We start from the raw sequence: 17,494 nt of genomic DNA on the forward strand, positions 1-17,494 counted from the left end.
TCCCAGGAGTGAGCCCGCCGAGCAGCGTCTCCGTGGATCCCTCCTGGGAACAGGAAAGCACGGCCTCGGCCAGTGCCTGCATCTTTGGGTGGCCGGAGGACCCTCTGCTCCTTGGGGCTGAGTCTGGGGCTGTCCCTTTCTTCTCGGAGCATCTGCTCAGCCCAGCTGGCCAAGCCTGGCCTGCCGTGTGTAGGAAGCCAGCCAGAGGCCAGAGAGGGGGGCGGCGGGGGGTGGTTATCTGTCTACACCCGGCGGGCAGGGGCAACCCCAGTTCCCATGGGGCGACTGCCCGTCCCTTTCTCCTGAGGCGTGGTTCACCTCTGATCATGGACAGGACCCGATTCTGTGATCCTCGGCACTGACCACGCTCCATGCCCTAGAGGACAAGATCGCATTTTCTTGCTGTGTCTTTACCTTGGCACGGCTGAGAGCTGTCTGACGGGTAGGATGGATGCTCTGAGCAGTAACTTGGGTTTCAGTGTTTGTTCTGCTGTGAGCTGCCTGTGTTTTGTCCCTCTGCTCCCTCCGTCTCCTTGCTGTCGTCCTGTACGCACGTCAGGGTGAACGCGTATGCTGCTGGATAACGTCGTTTCCTAAGCAGGGCGCTGCCCTTCCCGGTGACGGGAGTGAGCGAGCCTGTGGTTTTTCATCCAGGTGTTTTAACCGCCTCAGAAGGGGCATGTTACCTCGTGGGGGCATTTTGCCCCATAGCGTGTGTTGCACTTGGGACCGTCCGCTCGAAGCCACGGTTGACGCCTGAAGGCAGCACCACACTGCGTGTGGCATGTGGTCCTGACGTCAGGAGACCTGGTTCAAATCCCCAGGCCGACTTTGATGGCCCTGTGCCTCAGTCCCCTCGTCTGCAAACGGAGACAATGGTTGGATGGGCCTCGGAGGACATGGGAGGGAAGTGAGGTACCTTCCCCGACAGGCCACGCGCAGGGCCTGCGCCCGTCGTACGTGGTCTGTCTGTCGACACCTGCACGTCAGAGTGGTGGCTCCCGAGGTTGCCCAGTGCTGAGGGCTGCACTCACTCCCCGTGCAGTTAAACGGTGCCAGGCCGCCAGACAGCCCCCTGCATGACTCCTGGGCCCCCCGGGGTGAGTGTCGGGCAGTCCTCCCAGCCTCTGCGGTGCTTGAATGTTACTCCCAGGATTCATCACCAGGCCAGTCTGTCTGCCTCTACACAGTGCTCCTCCGTGTCCACTGGGGAGCGTTCAAGAAAAGACTAGTGTGTTCCAGGTGAAGTAACTTTCCAAGTAGAATCTTTACACGCAAGAGTGGGGAGGGTTACCCTCCCAGAATGTGCAAAGCAAGGCTCGGGGGGCCCGTTAGCAGCGCCCAGGTGAGGGTCAGTGGCAGGGTGTGAAAATGCGCTGACGTCTCCCAGGTCAGTCCCTGGGAATGCGGGTCCAGCCCGGGCGTGGCTAGGAATAGCGAGGAACGATTTCTCTTCTGTTTTTCAGGTACAGATGTGAAGGATGCCAAGGTGATCAGTGTTTCCACAGGAACAAAGTGTATTAACGGCGAGTACATGAGTGATCGCGGCCTTGCGCTGAACGACTGCCACGCGGAAATCATATCTCGAAGATCCTTGCTTAGATTTCTTTACACACAACTTGAGCTTTACTTAAAGTAAGTTTAGCAAGTAAATAAGTAAAGGAAGCTGGTTTTTTTTTTTTTTTCATCGTCCTCTCATCAGAATGTATTGCAAAACTTTCCACTGCTTCTGTAAGCTCTGAAAAATTCTCAACCTAGTAACTTTCTGGGTAACAGTGAGGTTGGATCCCATTTCCCCGTGAAGCTGAATTATAACACACACACTTGCCTGTACATACACGCCACACGTGTAGTCAGAGGGGCCATGTCTGTGTTTCAGATCCCGAGCTTTCATTTTATGCAGAAGTAAGTGTTGGGGAGGGGGGCAGTGCTGCCCCAGTCACTGTGCCCGGAACCGCTGACCGTGGACCTGACTGCTTCTCGCCACAGGCCACATCTGACACGCTTCCTTTCTGTTCTGAGGTCATGAATGAGGAGGAGAGGTTACTTGCGTATTGATGGCATGTCCCATTGGTGAGCAGACGGGAACTGTGCTAATTATGATTAACATATAAAATAAGTACCCCAGTCCAAGCCTATCATACCCCGTTGAAAACACTGGCCTTTGCAAATCATCGTAAGCTATGACAGACTAAATTTTGATTGTATTCAGCTTTCAAGTTTATCTTTGCAACTTGTTTCCTTTCAGTAGCAAAGACGATCAAAAAAGATCCATCTTTGAGAAGTCCGAGCGGGGAGGATTTAAGCTGAAGGAGAAGGTCCGGTTCCATCTGTACATCAGCACCTCCCCCTGTGGAGATGCCAGGATCTTCTCGCCACACGAGCCCGTCCTGGAAGGTATGGCACCAGGCTCGTCCACGGCCACAGTGTCTCAAGAAAATTCATGACTGTGCTAGAACAGAGAAAAGGATAAACCTACATTAATATCCTTTCTTCTTTAAAAATTTCAACCTTGGATGTGGACCTGGTAGGAATATATAAAAACATGAGGTTTTTCTTCTCAGTAAGTTGAAATTTTAATGAATGAAAATGTGGATTCTAATGAGAAATTAGAATAGAGTGAGGATATTAGATCAAAACTGTTTTCAGTTTTTAAATTTGGGTAGTACCTGTCTCTCAATTGGAAGTGTACGTCACCATCCGTGTTTCTGGGGAGTCGTAGTTTAATGAGCGTGTAATCGAATTAGAAAAGCAGGTGCAGGATGGTGGCCACCACGTGCCCTCCATCCTCCCTCGTTCTCACGTTTGTTAGTGCTCTCGTTTCACAGGAGTTTGTACCCACATCCCTTCACAAGCTTAAGCATTATTTATTCCAAATAGAACGTTTGATTATTTTTCCTGATTATAAAAGCAACATATACCCACTGTAGAAAGTTGCTAAATATTTTTAAAACATAAAAAAGAAAATTTAAATCACTCCATATTCATATAACCTGGAGATAATCACTCTGGATGTGTGTGAATGCTTCCTATGCATTTATTTCTGCATCATTATAGATTTATTTTTGAAAATTTAAATACACAGCAAAGAAATGTAGCAAATACCCAAATATCCATCACCTAGAATTAGCAAATGTTAGCATTTTGTCCTGTCTGCTTCAGCTCGTTTCTAATGATAGAAATGAATCATTTTGATTAAAATGGAAGCCCTCTTTTCTCCCAACCACTAAGGAGACCACCTTCTTGAATTTGGTTTGTAGTATACCCTCCTGTCAAATTTTATGTACTTACATTGTACACACATATCTTACGTGTATATAGCATAAACATACGCACACATAAGTGTAAAGTGTATTTTGAATCGATAGGGTGTTGTTAGATGTGCTTTTCGGTGAGTTAAGTATATGGTCAACTACCGGTGGACCCTCTCAAGAGGATCTTACGTTTCTGTCTTAGAACCAGCAGACAGACATCCGAATCGTAAAGCCCGAGGACAGCTGCGGACGAAAATAGAGTCTGGTGAGGGGACGATCCCAGTCCGCTCGAATGCCAGCATCCAGACGTGGGACGGGGTGCTGCAAGGGGAGCGGCTGCTCACCATGTCCTGCAGTGACAAGATGGCGCGGTAAGCACCCCCCAACCCCGCCGAGTACCTGGGGTGCATGCTGCCATTTCCAGAAACACCGGTGCTTCGCCCCCATTTCCTACCTCATGTGTTCCACAGGTTCTCTGAAGGACTAAGCTTCTAAACAGGTGCTTCGGGGGTCACCTTGAGGGGATAAAGGTGGGGTCTCTGTGGGCAGAGGCTCTTGAGCCCTGGGAGGCATCACTACAAAGGCACTGTGGATTAAAATCATGGGCAATTGGTATTTGAACTCAACCTCCAGCCCCCTCCCCTCCCAGGAGATCGGGGGTCAGGACTGAAAGTTCCCACCTTCTATAATCACGTAGTTGGCTCCACAGACAACCAGCCCCCATCCTTAGGTGGGTGACAGAATTCAGCTTATTAACATAAGACACCTTTATGGCTCTAATCACTCAGGAAATTCCAAGGGTTTGGGAGCTATGAGCCAGGAACCCCAGAAGAAGACCAAATACATATAAGAAAAATATACTTTTGGTCATCTGAGTGGCCAAGTATACTCTTCTGATGAATAACAATATCACAATTACTGCAGCTTCATAGTAAGTCTTGAGGTCAGATAGTCTCAGCTCTCCAACTTTGTTCTCCAGTGTTGTATTGGCTGTTCTGGGTCTTTTGCTCCTTCATATAAACTTTAGAATCAGTTTGTCAACATCCACAAAATACTGTGCTGGGATTTTGATTGGGTTTGTGTTGAATCTGTAGATCAGGTTGGGAAGAACTGACATCTTGACAATATTGATTCTTCCTATCCATGAACATGGAATATCTCTCCATTTACTTAGTTCTTTGATTCTTTCGTCAGTTTTATAGTTTTCCTCATATAGGTCTTGAATATGTTTTGTTAGATTTGTACCTAAATATTTGATTTTGGGAGGTGTCAATGTAAATGGTATTGTGTTTCTAATTTCAAGTCCTACATGTTCATTGTCGGTCACAAATGATTTTTGACCCAGGTTCAAAGCCAATTCAGTAGAGAAAGAACAGTCTTTTTAACAAATGGTGCTGGGACAATTGGACATCCCTATGGAGAAACAAAAGAAATGAACCTGATATTTTGCACCGTATACAAACATTAACGGAAGATGTGTCACACACCTAAATGTGTACAAGTTCTAGAAGAAAACAGGAGAAGATCCTGGCAACTGGGATAGGCAGTTTCCTAGACCCGATACCAAAAGCACTCTCCGTGAAAGGAAAAAGGGATAAGTTGGACCTCATCAAATGAAAAATCACTTCTTTGAAAGACACTGTTAAAAGAATGAGAGAGTCACCGACTGAAAGAAAATATTTACAAATCATATATCTGATAAAGGGCCTGTATCCACAATATATAAAGACCCTCTAAACCCAACAAGGGGGGAAAAACAATTTTTAAAATGGGCAGAATATTTTATGGACACTTCAGCAAAAAAGATGTCAAATTAGCACACAAGAAGACCCTCCACATCGTTAATCACGGGGAGTGCAGGAGGGCTGTGAAGGCACGTGCTTGGCTGTAAGGCTAGACCCCTGCCCGGCGCGGCGGGGACCCCAGGAGCTGGAGCGCCATCCTCCCAGGCTGGCGACCGATGCTGCAGCGACTCTGAGGAGAGCTTGGCAGCCGTGTGCTCACAGCAGCTTCCCTGTACAAGTCAAAAGCTGGAAGCAGCCAGAACTGCTGTCAGTCTATAAACAGGGGTAAACAGGGGGTGTGTCTGTGCCACGGGGCACTGCTCAGGCAAGGGACAGAATAAACAGTGACGTACAGTCAGTGCAACATGGGCACATCACAAAACAGCTATGCAGAGTACGGGAAACCAGAGGAGTGCTTCCTGTGTGATTCCCTGTCTGTAAATGTCTAGAAAGTGCAAACTACCTCACGGTGACAGAAAAGCAGATCAGTGGTTGCCCAGGGATCGGGGCCAGAGCAGGAGGGGCAGGAGGAAGGCCTCGAGCAAGGTGTGAGGAGACTCGGGGGTGTGTAAACATCAGGACTCCCCAGACCCTGTGCTTTAACCACGTGCGGGGCGCTGTGTGTCAGCTGCCCCTCAGCAGCTCACAGAAGTTAGGAAATGGTTGTAAGTAAGTGACAGAAAGCCCCACAGCTACTGAGTCAGAAAGAGAACAGTAGAGCAAATCCAAATAAGTAGAAAAAAGAAAACGATAAAGACCAGAAATTATTATTAGACGCAACAGAGATGAGCAGCGAGGAGCACCGAGACCAAGTGCTGCTTCTTTGAAAAAGGTAATGAAATCGGCAGAACTTGGACAAGTCTGACAGAGATAGAAGGCCCAGCCAAGCCAGATTAGGGGAGGAAAAGCGGGTGGTCAGGGATTCAGCAGGAACGGAAATGTGCTCAGGTAGTTACAGTGAGAATTACGGACACTGAGTCACCAATATCTTTTTAAACTGAGATGAAATAAAAACTTTTTAGAAAAGTGTACATTTGTAAAATTGACTCAAGCATAGGTAGAAAATTTGAATGGAATTCTAGCCATTAATTAAACCAGTCACTCCCTACTCCCAAGAAATAGATAAATTGAAGCAAGTCAAAGAGGTGGCTGTGTGGGCTTCCCTGGTGGCACAGTGGTTGAGAGTCTGCCTGCCGATGCAGGGGACACGGGTTCGTGCCCCGGTCCGGGAAGATCCCACATGCCTCAAAGTGGCTGAGCCTGCGCGTCTGGAGCCTGTGCTCCGCAACGGGAGAGGCCACAACAGTGAGAGGCCCACGTACAGCAAAAAAAAAAAAAAAAAAAAAAAAAAAAAGAGGTGGCTGTGGAGAAAGAGGACGCAGGTCTCCCAGGAAGCTTTTCTGTGAGAGGCTCTGCATTTGGGGGGCGGGGGGGGGGCAGCAATCCCTGTTTATATAATCATTTCTACAGATTAGGAAAGTAGGGAAAGAACCGCAGCTCATCTTGTGGGCTGCCTACCACCTGTATCCCAAACCAGACCAGGAAGGAAAACAAAGTGACAAGCCATCCTCAATTATAAAAACATTCACATTTACACTGAATCCAATCGTACTTTTTTTTTTTTTTTTGCTGTACGCGGGCCTCTCACCGTTGTGGCCTCTCCCGTTGCGGAGCACAGGCTCCAGACGCACAGGCTCAGCGGCCATGGCTCACGGGCCCAGCCACTACGCGGCATGTGGGATCTTCCCGGACCGGGGCACGAACCCGAGTCCCCTGCATCGGCAGGCGGACTCTCTACCACTGCGCCACCAGGGAAGCCCCAATCGTACTTTTAATAGCTTGATCGGTTTTTTCCAAATCTATAACTTCAATCAAAACCTCGTTTTTCATAGCACTTGACACTCACGTGGAAAAGTAACCGCGTCAAGCTGAGTGGTAAAGGCAGCAGGGAGGTGTCATAGAGCACAGACCTGGAGAGGGACATCCGGGTACATGGTGCCCCAGTTGTGAGCAGGTTCGCCTACACTGAGGAGGAAACATAACTGGATAGAAGTTTATTGATCTCTCATGGAAATCAAGTTTGGGAACAGGTCACCCGGAGTTGCTGTGGTCGGCTGGTCACCCAGAGGCCAGGTTCCGTCCTCCTGCACCGCCACTGTGTCGCCTGTCCTCAGGGTCTCCCCGGTGCCCAGAGCCGGCCAAATCCCCAGCAGCAGGAGGGCCAGACGGGCAGGCCTCCAGCGGCTCGGGCTGGCAGGGCAGCTGCGTTTCACCACCGAGGACCTGGTGTGCGGCCGCATCTCCTTGCGGAGGAGCCTGGGTTAGCTGCCGTCTGGAGGGGGATGGAGGCCCTGTTGCTCAGAAGGGAAGGGACGCGGGGCTGCAGCTGCGGTCTGTGCCACGTGGGGGACTCGTGGACGAGGTGACCCGGCCAGCGGCCATCGTGAGCCAGGGCCGTGTGCGCAGAGGCACCTGCCGACAGAGGGAGACCCGGGGCTGCACCGAGGTGCCCGGCACTGCTGGCGGGCCTCCACCTCAGCAGGCTTCTTTGGCAGGGCACAGAAAGCCCAAATGAGAAAGAAAACCATGCACCAGTTTGACCATATTGAAATTTTAAAACTTATTTACCAAAACCCCCATAGATATATTGGAAAGAAAAGCCACACGCTGGGAAAAGAGATCTGACTCACATAACCAGCAAAAGGTTTGTAAAGATAATTCCCACAGCTCAGCAAGTCAGAGGCATGGACTGGAAGGGCCTTTGCTGGGGGGCTGTGAACGCTCCATCTTCCTGAAGTGGGGCTCCACCCATGCACACAAAAGTCAAAACTCTGGGACACAAACCCTTAAGATCTGTGCCTTTCACCGTGTACAATGGTCGTCATCTTGAATAAGCAGATGCAAGGCAGGAGGAAGGGGACAGCGTGGGGACAAGTGCCCTGTCCTGCCCCCTTCCCAACCCTGTGGCTCCACCACCCAGGGCTAGCGCTTGGCCTGTGAAGCTGCCCCCGCTCAGACACGGGGGCTGGGATTGGGGGTCAGGTTCCTACACACCCCTGACCTGACTGCAAATCGAGGGTCCCAGATCGACCATCCGTGGGTTCAGTAGATCGCTAGGAAGACTCACCGATCAGCCAGATGGAAGGGGTACGTGGGAGGAGGGGCCCACCCCTCAGCCTGGGGAGCTTCCAGCCCTGTCCTCAGGGGTCTCTATGCAGACGGATTGAATCCTTGGTCCTTGGTGATTAACTCAACCCCAGCCCCTCTCCCCTCCCGGAACCACCCTCTAATCTTGTGGTTGGTTCCCCTGGCCACCAGCCCCTTCCTTCCTTGTCACCTGGTCAGCATGAATCCGGCATGGTTGAAAGTGGCTAGTCGCTTGGTATCACACCAGCAAATGGCCGGATGGCGCCACGAGGCGGCCAGCTCCTCACAAGCCCCTCCCGTCCCTGCCGTGGGGGAGTGAAGAGTCCCCTGGGCCGTTCCGTCCCTACGGAAGGCCCACAGCAGGTACGGGGAGGGCTGACCTGGGTCTTAAGAGAGAGGCAGGGCCACCTCCCACAGATGGTTCCCGATGGGGACAAGGGCAGTGGGCCGGCTTTGGAGGGAGGCCACGGTGGGCTGGGGTGGGGGAGGTGAGCCCTGCTGCCGGGGTCCATTTGGAGGGCAGTCCTGGGAGCAGCGTGGGGCGCGGCGTGGGAGGGGCCTGCGGGGGGCTCCCCGTCTCTGGGTGAGTTCTGTCGGCTGGGCCGGGCGTGGGAGGGAGGGAGGGAGGGAGGGAGGGAGGGAAGGAGTTCTCGGCACTGCTGGGCCCGGAGGTGGGGGGAGCAGAGACCACCTGCCGGAGGGCAGCAGCTTGACTGTTCAGAGCGCTGGGGGTCCGCCACCTTCACTGTGTGGGCGCAGACTCAGAGGTGGGCCAGGAGGGCGAAGGGGGTTTTTGGCTGTGCCCCCCCGGGATCGGGGGGAAGGCTGTGGGTTGGCACAGGGGAGCTGCGCCAGGGACGTGACAGCACGATCACACTCTGAAGCCCGTCCTCCGAGAAGTGACAGAGCAGGAGGGACGCCTGTGTGCTGGGGCGCCAGCACCGCAGCCCCTGTGAGGCGGGGTCGTGGGGTGGGGCCAGTTTCCAGCCTTCACAGAGGGCTGCCCTGGGGCCGGGGGCCGCAGCGCACACACCCTATGCGTGCACATCCTCGCTGTTCCCTGGAAGGCGCCCTGGCAGGAGATGCAGCGGAGTGGCTGGTGTGCCAGACCATTGCCCACCAGGGCCTCCGCGGAGCAATTGTGCCTAGAGTTCGCGAAGCGTGTGTTCAGAGCTAACGGCTTGTAATGAGTATAGGTTTCTGCAGGATCGCTGCTTTCAAGTTTGCCCCAGGGGTCTGAATGCAGCTTAGTACGGCCTAAACCCACAGAGAAGCTTCTGATTTCCATGAGAAAGGGTGCCCTGTGGTTTTCGTAAGCACCGAATGTTTCTTGCTTTTCCTCGCTAGATGGGAAGACGTGTGTTTTAATTTCCTCTGTAGAGGGTGGGAGGGATGGGATGTAGCAATTTGAGGATTTGCCCATTCAGCACGTATTGGTCTTTGTATGCCAGGCGTGTAGGTTAAGTGCTGGGGTATTTCCAGTGAACTAAACAGCCCAGCCCCCTCCACGTGGAGTGTATGTAGGGGAGGGCGGGTAGTGGCGCACGGTAAGTGCTGCAGGAGGTTGGGGGGGCGGGGGGGGGGCCCCAGGTGGGCTCTGGTGGCGGCTGAGGGAGGACCGCCGCGAGAGGGGCTGTCTGCAGAGACCGAGGTGGGGGCACTGCGGCCGCGCAGCCCAGCACGGGGTGGGGGGGGGGGGCGGAGGTACCAGGCCAGATGTGCTGGCGGGCACCGGAAAGGTGGTGCTTCCTGGGGAGAAGATGGGGTGGGTGGGAGGGCTTGCGCTGAGGAGTGGCCTGGCCTGGGTTTCCACAGGGTCACGCGCGACTGTCCGGGAGGGGCCCCGGGGGTGGGGGCGTGTTTGCTGGGCTCCCCGTGGGAGGGGGCGGCGACCCGGGTCCAGCAGAGGCCGTGGCGGCGGCCCCTGATCCGTTCCGAGAGGAGGTCCCGCAAGTTTGCTGGCCGTGGGCCGGTGACAGGGGTTTGGCCTGAGCCACGGAGCACGGGCTGGGCCGCCCCGGAGTCTGGGCCGCCCGCCCTGCTTACTGGCGCCGCGGTGCCGCTAGAGAGAGTGGAGCCGGGCAGGGCCGGGCCGGGGCTCTGAGGGCGGAGCCCGGGCCTCGCCTTCACGCCCCCAGTCCTCGCAGGGTCTGCCGGCCCCCAGGCCCCGGCCCTGTCCCCACGTACTGCTGACACGTGCTGTGCGGGGGCAGCTCCCCTGCGGCCTCCTAGCCGCGGTCTGGGGTGCGGACCCGGTGGGGCCTGTGCTGGGCTCCCCGCCTGCGCTGGAAGAGCCCCCGCTGCCCCTCCCCCAGGACCGGCCGGCCTCCCCACCGCTTGGCCGCGTCCCCGCCGGGGCCCTCCCTGAAGTCGGCACCACCTTCTTCCTCGGGGACTCTGCCTTCCCTCAGGTTGATTCCCCTCAGCTTTTAATTCTTGGTTCACACGTTTGCCTCGTTGCCGCTTGCGCCCGTAGGACGGCCCGCTGGCTCCAGGGGCGCGTGGGCGTGGGCTCCCAAGGCCCGGAGAGCGGCCCCGCTGCCGTGTGTAGGGATCGGGCAGCGGCGTGTCTGGTGGCGTCGAGCGCGAAGCCCTGGAGGGTCGGTGGTGTGACGGGGTGTGGGCCCCTCACACACGCCAGCCAAACGCAGGGTCAGGGCGGTCGGCCCCGCTGCCGGGGAGCAGGAAGGAATCCGTTCCCGGTCTCCGGGGGCTCCTCTACAGCTACCTTCGTATTTATTAGAAGTAATAAAATAAAGATTTATTTTTCCTTTTGATTTTTCTCACCGGAAACGTGGCTCGTTGATACCTTTTCCGAGCTAAATCATCTTCAGTAAATGTGTCATCGTGGGAAACATAAAGGCAAAGATCGTGCCTGCAGAAGAGAATTTCTAAGCAGGTTTTTTAAAATTTCAAACTGCGAAGTGGGCTATTTTTAACCGCTGCCCTCTTGCAGTTGGCTGACGCTGGCACAGGGTGAGCGGTGCCGCGTAAGCACACCGCCGTGGAGGGCGCGGGCCGTGGGGGGGGCCCGCACTGAGGAGCCTGTCCCTCTGCCTTCAGGTGGAACGTGGTGGGCATCCAGGGGTCCCTGCTCAGCGTCTTTGTGGAGCCGATCTACTTCTCCAGCGTCATCCTGGGCAGCCTCTACCACGGGGACCACCTCTCCAGGGCCATGTACCAGCGCATCTCCAACATAGAGGACCTGCCCGCCCTGTACACCCTCAACAAGCCTCTGCTCAGCGGCAAGTATCTCCGGGGCGGCCTCCTTCCTCTGTCCCACGCACCTGATTTTGCAGCCTCTGAGTCTTAGGAGGGAAGCACCAGAGGGAGGCTGCCCTGAGGCTATGGGGGAGCCCGGGCCAGAGCGGAAGGCGATGGGTCATTTGAGTGAGTCCCTCGAGGTTACTCTCTCTAGCTGATTGAAAACCTTGCCGTTTATGGAGAAACTAGAGCCCAGGCTCGGCACCTGTGTGCTTTTCTTTCACCCGTACTGGTGTGTTCAAGTCCTGTGTCAGTAGCAGAGGCTCACAGATGTCGTGAGGATCCCGCAGGCAGCGGCCGCCCGAGATGAAGCTGGGCCGGGCCCCGCGGGTTACGTCAACACAGTGATGAGCCCTGCAGGCGGCCTGCTCGCAGAGGTTGGCGATGGGGTGTGTGTGCCCGTGACGAGCAGTGGTGTCTCTCAGTGGGGACTTGCCCCTACCCAGCGTGCCCTGTGCTACCAGTTGTTTGTTGTTTCTCTTTTAGAATGTCAGTGGCTAACAGTAAAGTGAGCAAGAGCTTTTGAATTCAAGGGTCCTAACTGCTCAGGTCACCTTTATTTAAAAGGACACAGTTAAGGTATTTTTATCCTTTTGGAAATATCGCTTTACCTACTTTTTTAAGCTAGAACTAAAACCGTAACCCTGAACTAGAATGCCTCTTGGTGTGCGTGTGTTTTGCCGTGGTCTGTGGTCTTGCTACTAGCCCATCTCTAACTAAGCAAAGCAACGTGGAACTTTATTTGAAAGCGTATCTCTTAGAGCACATGAATTACACAGGAACGAGAAAAACAAACGTTGTTTTGGATCAAATTTTACAGCTAACTTTAACCGTTGTCTTTTAAGAAAAAAAAAACAGACTGATAGAATTTGGTGGTTGAAATTGTAGCATCCACACCCATTGAACTTCCACTGGTAGATACGACGTAAGTGTGCTTTGGTGTGTGTTGGTGTGTAAACTTCTCACGAGTCAGAAAATAATTTTCCCTGCTTAGTCTGTGTTCTACATTTGAGGAGAGAGTGCTTTGTTTCATTACAGCCGTCAATCGTCTCTTACGTTCATAGCCACCGAAAACATCGTGTGTGAAACACGCGGCATGCGGGAGGCGCTCAGCAGTCGTAGCTGACTAGTGCCCTGTTGCGTGGTGCTTACTAAGCGGTGTTGCTCCACCACTGCGACCTAAAAAGACAGGACCATTAGCTAAAGGACTATTCCAAGGTGTTGAAAGGATAGCTCACCTGTGAAAGTCAAATGTGTTTTACCACATCATAGGTATATGAAGTGCATCTGTATCTGTGAAAACGTGGAAAAATAGTGTTTCAGTTGGCGCTGCACCACATATATTTGTTAAAAACGTGAAATTATAAATAAGGAAAGAATCTGCTCTTCCTTCTTCCTCCCCGGTATCATCTCTGACCCCAAAGCCTGGGGCCCACAGGTACCACTGCGGGTGTCGTCACAGACGAAAGGATTCAAACAGCAGAAGTCTGGAGGTGGGGGTGTGTGTGTCAGTGTCTTAAGGTCTTGGGAGGTCACACTCCTTTGAAATGGGCCCCACAGCAAAGCCCTCAAAACTTTCTCACAGCGGATCCCACAGTTAATAAGTGCCCAGGACGGGAGCACCCAGCACATGTGGGTTGTCCCATTCTGGTCCTCTGGCTGTGCACACGTGGTGCGCATCTGTGTGTTTAACAGTTCGCGTCGTGTTTGTCGTTCCTCTTTCACTTCACGGTTTATCGCAGATCATTCCCACATTGAAAAGAGAACGATATGTGACAGCAGCGAGAGAACCATAGTGTTGGAAGGGAGCAAGGAAAACGGACCTGAACGCCGTGCAGAGAGAGGCTGACGTAACTAAACAAGGTTTCCTGGAAACCAGAGCAACTCTAGGTGGACTTATTTAAAGACTTAGCAGTGAGCTGTTCTTGAAGATGCTGTCGAGGTTAAAATGAGAATTTTATTTTAATTTCAGCATAAACAGCATGCGTTTACTTTCGGAAAGAATTTCCTGGTCGTGAGCCTTTGCCTTGGACGCTCACGTGATGCTCTTCCCCGGCCTCCTGAGCTCTCTCGTTTATCCTTTTCAGATTAGTTTCAAATCCAGCACCTGCACGTTTCAGAACAGTTCTGCCTTCTCCACTGGACCCCTGAGTCTGAGCTTCTCGACTGGCCCAGTTTGCTGTCCATGTGCACTGGGAGAACTCAAGAAGAAAGACCAAGGTGCTGGACTGGCCCAGTGCCCCAGCTCCAGGGGCCGTGGTCACAGCCAGGCTGCCCGGGGTCACGGGGTGAGACCCCCCCGCCCAGTGCTGGTTTTACTGCCAGCGATGTCACAAAACAGGAGCACCCAGAGGAAGAGGCCAAGACGGGGAAGCAAGTGTGTGAGCTCACCTCCCCATGAGCTCCACAAAGATGCCTCCACACGGAGCACTCCTCACTGAACACTAGCTGCAAACTGGCAGGAGGATGGCTGTACAACCAAGGCTGCAAGAAGGAGACACATGTAATTGGGTGGGACGGGAAGCAGAGCGGCGGGTCGCGGCCTGTGCCCCCGAGAGGAGACTCAGAGGAAAAGGGAGATCGCAGGGCTGACACCAGCCCTGGGGAGTGAGTCGTGAGAGCCACAGACAGGGCATCCTAGTCCTGGGGTCCTGCATGTAGGAGACAAGCCTTTTGTTCCTCGGAGAGCCGCTGGGACAGATGGAAGGGCTGGAGAAGCCTGGACTCCCCGCTGTTAAGGAGCACGGGTGCTGGCTGACCCCATGTAGGGAGGGGAGAGGTCTGCCTTAGTGATGCTTCTGTTCTGCTCTCCCCAGCCTGAGTGGAGCGACCACCCTGGCCCTGCCCACCCCACCCCACACCTCGGCACTGGACCTAGGGCAGCCAGGACCTGGGAAAAGACTTGATCTGAGGATGCAGAGGTGACCCAGAGGCCTGGGGTGTGGTCTGGGTGGGGTGATGCCAGCCACTGTTGGTGCTTACTCAGGTGGCCACCTGAATTCCCATGACCGCCTCGGCACATGTCCCAGCCCAAGCTGAGTGAACACCCCGACCCTGCCTACTCCACTCCACAGCACAGCACTAGACAGGGGAAAAGATGTGACCATGGGCTGCATCTGAGCAGAGCTGCAGACGCCTACACAGGCAGCGCATCAGACCTCTGTAAGCACACAAGCCCCTTTGGCTTCAGCACTCCCCTCCCTTGGGGCAAAGTACTCAGTGCAGGAGATGGAAAAACACACACTTCAAGGGCACAGAGCCAACTCGAGCCCAACCCTCAGGGCTTCCGCTCCAGCAGCTTGGTTGCTGACCTCACCCCTGACAGGGTGGCGATGGCCACTGAGCAGAGAGGAAGTCCTACCTCATACCCTGCCCCACACATGCTCTAGCCCCTCCATCTCCAGCTACATCCCCTCCCAAGGTGACAGTGGCCAGCATACCCTGAGGAAAGATGTGACTGGTGTCCACATCAAATCCAGCCCTCACAGCAAAGACACTGGGCAAACAGTCTGCATAGTGATGCCCCCACGTGGGATCATCCCTTGAGGACCACCATAGGTAACTGCTTCAGGTAAATGCATAGAGACAGGGAAAGTTAAATAAAATGAAAAGGCAGAGGAACTACTCTCCATTGGAAAAAAGAGAAAACTCCAGAAAAAATAATGTAACAGAAATAAGCAATTTACCAAAGAATTCAAAACATTGGTAACAAAATTCCTGAGTTAGGGAAGAGGATTGCTCTAAACACAGATCTTCTTAATAAGGAACTAGAAAATATAACAAAGACCCAGTCAAAAATAGATAATTCAATATCTGAGATTAAACAGCATTCTAGAGGCCACAAGTAATAGACTAAATGCCACAGAAGAACACATAAGTGATCTGGAAGATAGAATAATGGAAATCACCCAATCAGAACAGTAGACAGAAAGACAAATGAAAACAAAACAAAACTAAAAAACGAGGAACATACGAGATCTCTGGGATAACATCAAACATGCCAGCACTCACATTTTAGGGTTTCTAGGAGGAGGAGAGCGAGAGAAGGGTATTGAAATTATGGCTGAAACTTCCTAAACCTAAGGAAGGAAACAGATATCCAGGTACAGGAAGTACAGAGGGTCCCAAACAAAATGAACCCAATCAGACCCACACCAAGATATATAATTGTGCTCGGCCCCGGGCGTCCCCGGGAGTCCCGACCAGCAGGACAAATCCTTGTGAGTCCGAGGAGGAACCTGTAGGGGTTGAAAAGAGAAGAAGGGGCAGGAGACGCGAAAGAATGGAGGCAAGACAAAATCCTGATCAAGCCTCAAACTTTTATTGCTGCAGTAGCTGTATTTATACAGTACAGAGAAAGGGGGGCGGGATCCAGAATAAGGGAAGTACTTGGCAAATTATCATTGGTGCTGCGTGCGCGGGCTTTCGTTTTAGGCGCGGGCTTTTATCTCATTAAGCAGGAAGAGAAGCAGGATGTCGGCCATCTTCTAATGGCGAAAACTTCTTGGCTCCCAACATATAATTAAAATGGCAAAAGTTCAAGATAATGAATTCTAAAGGCAGCAAGAGAAAAACAAGGAGTCAGTTACATGGGAACCCTGATAGGTCTGTCAGCTGATTTCTCTGCAGAAACTTTGCAGGCCAGAAGGGAGGGGCATGATATATTCAAAGTGCTGAAACCTGGGATACTCTAACCAAAAAGGTTATTATTTAAAATAGAAGAAGAGATAAAGGATTTCTTAGACAAGCCAAAACTAAAAGAATTTGACAATACTAAACTTACCCTAAAAGAAATGTTGAAGGGTCTTCTCTAAATGGAAAAGAAGTAAGAATATGTAGGAAAGAGAAGATCCCAATAGGAAAGGCAAATATATAGTAAGGATTGAAGATCACTTAAATAATCCAGTATGTAATTAAAAGACAAATGTAAAAGCAGCTGTGACTACAATATACAGTAAAGGGATAAACATGAAGATGTAAAATATATCAAAAATACAAAATGTGGGGGAGGAGAGTAAAAAATGTAGCTCTTTTAGAATGCATTTGAACTTAAGTGACTCAGTTTAAATCAAGTAGTTATGATCATGGGTCAACATATAGGAACCCCAAGGTAACCACAAATCTAAAACCTACAATAGGTACACAAAAACCAAAAAGAAGGGAACCCAAGCATACTACTAAAGAAAATCATCAAACCACACAAGGGAAATGAAAAGAAGAAATGAACAGAGAAGAACTACAAAAACAACTGGAAAACAAGTAATAAGATGGCAATAAGTACATACCTATCAATATTTATAGTTTAAATGTCAGTGGACTGAATGCTCTGATCAAAGGACATAGGGTGGCTGATTGGATACTAAATGAGACCCTTCAATATGCTGCCAAGAAGAGACTCACTTCAGGGTAAAAGACACACACAGACTGAAAGTGAGGAGATGGAAAAAGATATTCCATGCAAACAGAAACGACAAGAAAGAGGAGATAGCAATACTCATATCAGACAAAATAGACTAGAACAAAGGTTATAACAAAGACAAAGCAGGGCATTATGTAGTGATAAAGGGAATCAATACAAGAAAAGGATATACTGTTCCTTAACATATACACACCCAATACAGGAGCACCTAAATGTATAAAGGAAATACTAACAGACATAAAGGGACAAATTGACAATAAAACAATAACAGTAGGGGGCTTTAACACTCCCCTCACATCAATGGACAGATCAGACAGAAATCAGTAAGGCAGCAGTAGTCTTAAATGACACAATAGACCAGACTTGGTCTTGGACTTGATTGGTATCTATAGGACACTACATCCAAAACCAGCAGACTACACATTCTTCTCAAGTGCACATAGAATGTTCTCCAGGATAGATTACATACTAGGTCACAAGAAAAGCCTTAACAAATTTAAGAGGATAGAAATTATACCAAGAGTTGTTTCTGACCACAATGTTGTTTCTGAAATCAACTGTTGAAAGAAAAACAGGAAAAGAAGAAACACGTGGAGACTAAACAACATGCTACTAAAAAATAGTGG

At 51.6% G+C, this 17,494-nt stretch overlaps 1 protein-coding gene across 9 annotated transcripts in view; it reads left to right on the top strand.

The window, feature by feature from the left end:
• The window catches only part of ADARB1 (adenosine deaminase RNA specific B1), a 117,183-nt gene that overhangs the window by 83,637 nt on the left and 16,052 nt on the right, over positions 1–17,494 (top strand). For 7 of the 9 annotated variants that reach the window (XM_032631121.1, XM_032631112.1, XM_032631119.1 and 4 more), the window contains 4 exons: positions 1,467–1,635; positions 2,249–2,397; positions 3,457–3,625; positions 11,249–11,430. In XM_032631121.1, the coding sequence (XP_032487012.1) occupies positions 1,467–1,635; positions 2,249–2,397; positions 3,457–3,625; positions 11,249–11,430 (669 nt within the window). The remainder of the gene's footprint in view (positions 1–1,466; positions 1,636–2,248; positions 2,398–3,456; positions 3,626–11,248; positions 11,431–17,494) is intronic. The other 2 variants (XM_032631113.1, XM_032631115.1) reach the window with 2 other exon arrangements.

Source organism: Phocoena sinus, chromosome 4 (genome assembly GCF_008692025.1).
Source record: "Phocoena sinus isolate mPhoSin1 chromosome 4, mPhoSin1.pri, whole genome shotgun sequence".
Lineage (NCBI taxonomy): Eukaryota > Metazoa > Chordata > Mammalia > Artiodactyla > Phocoenidae > Phocoena > Phocoena sinus.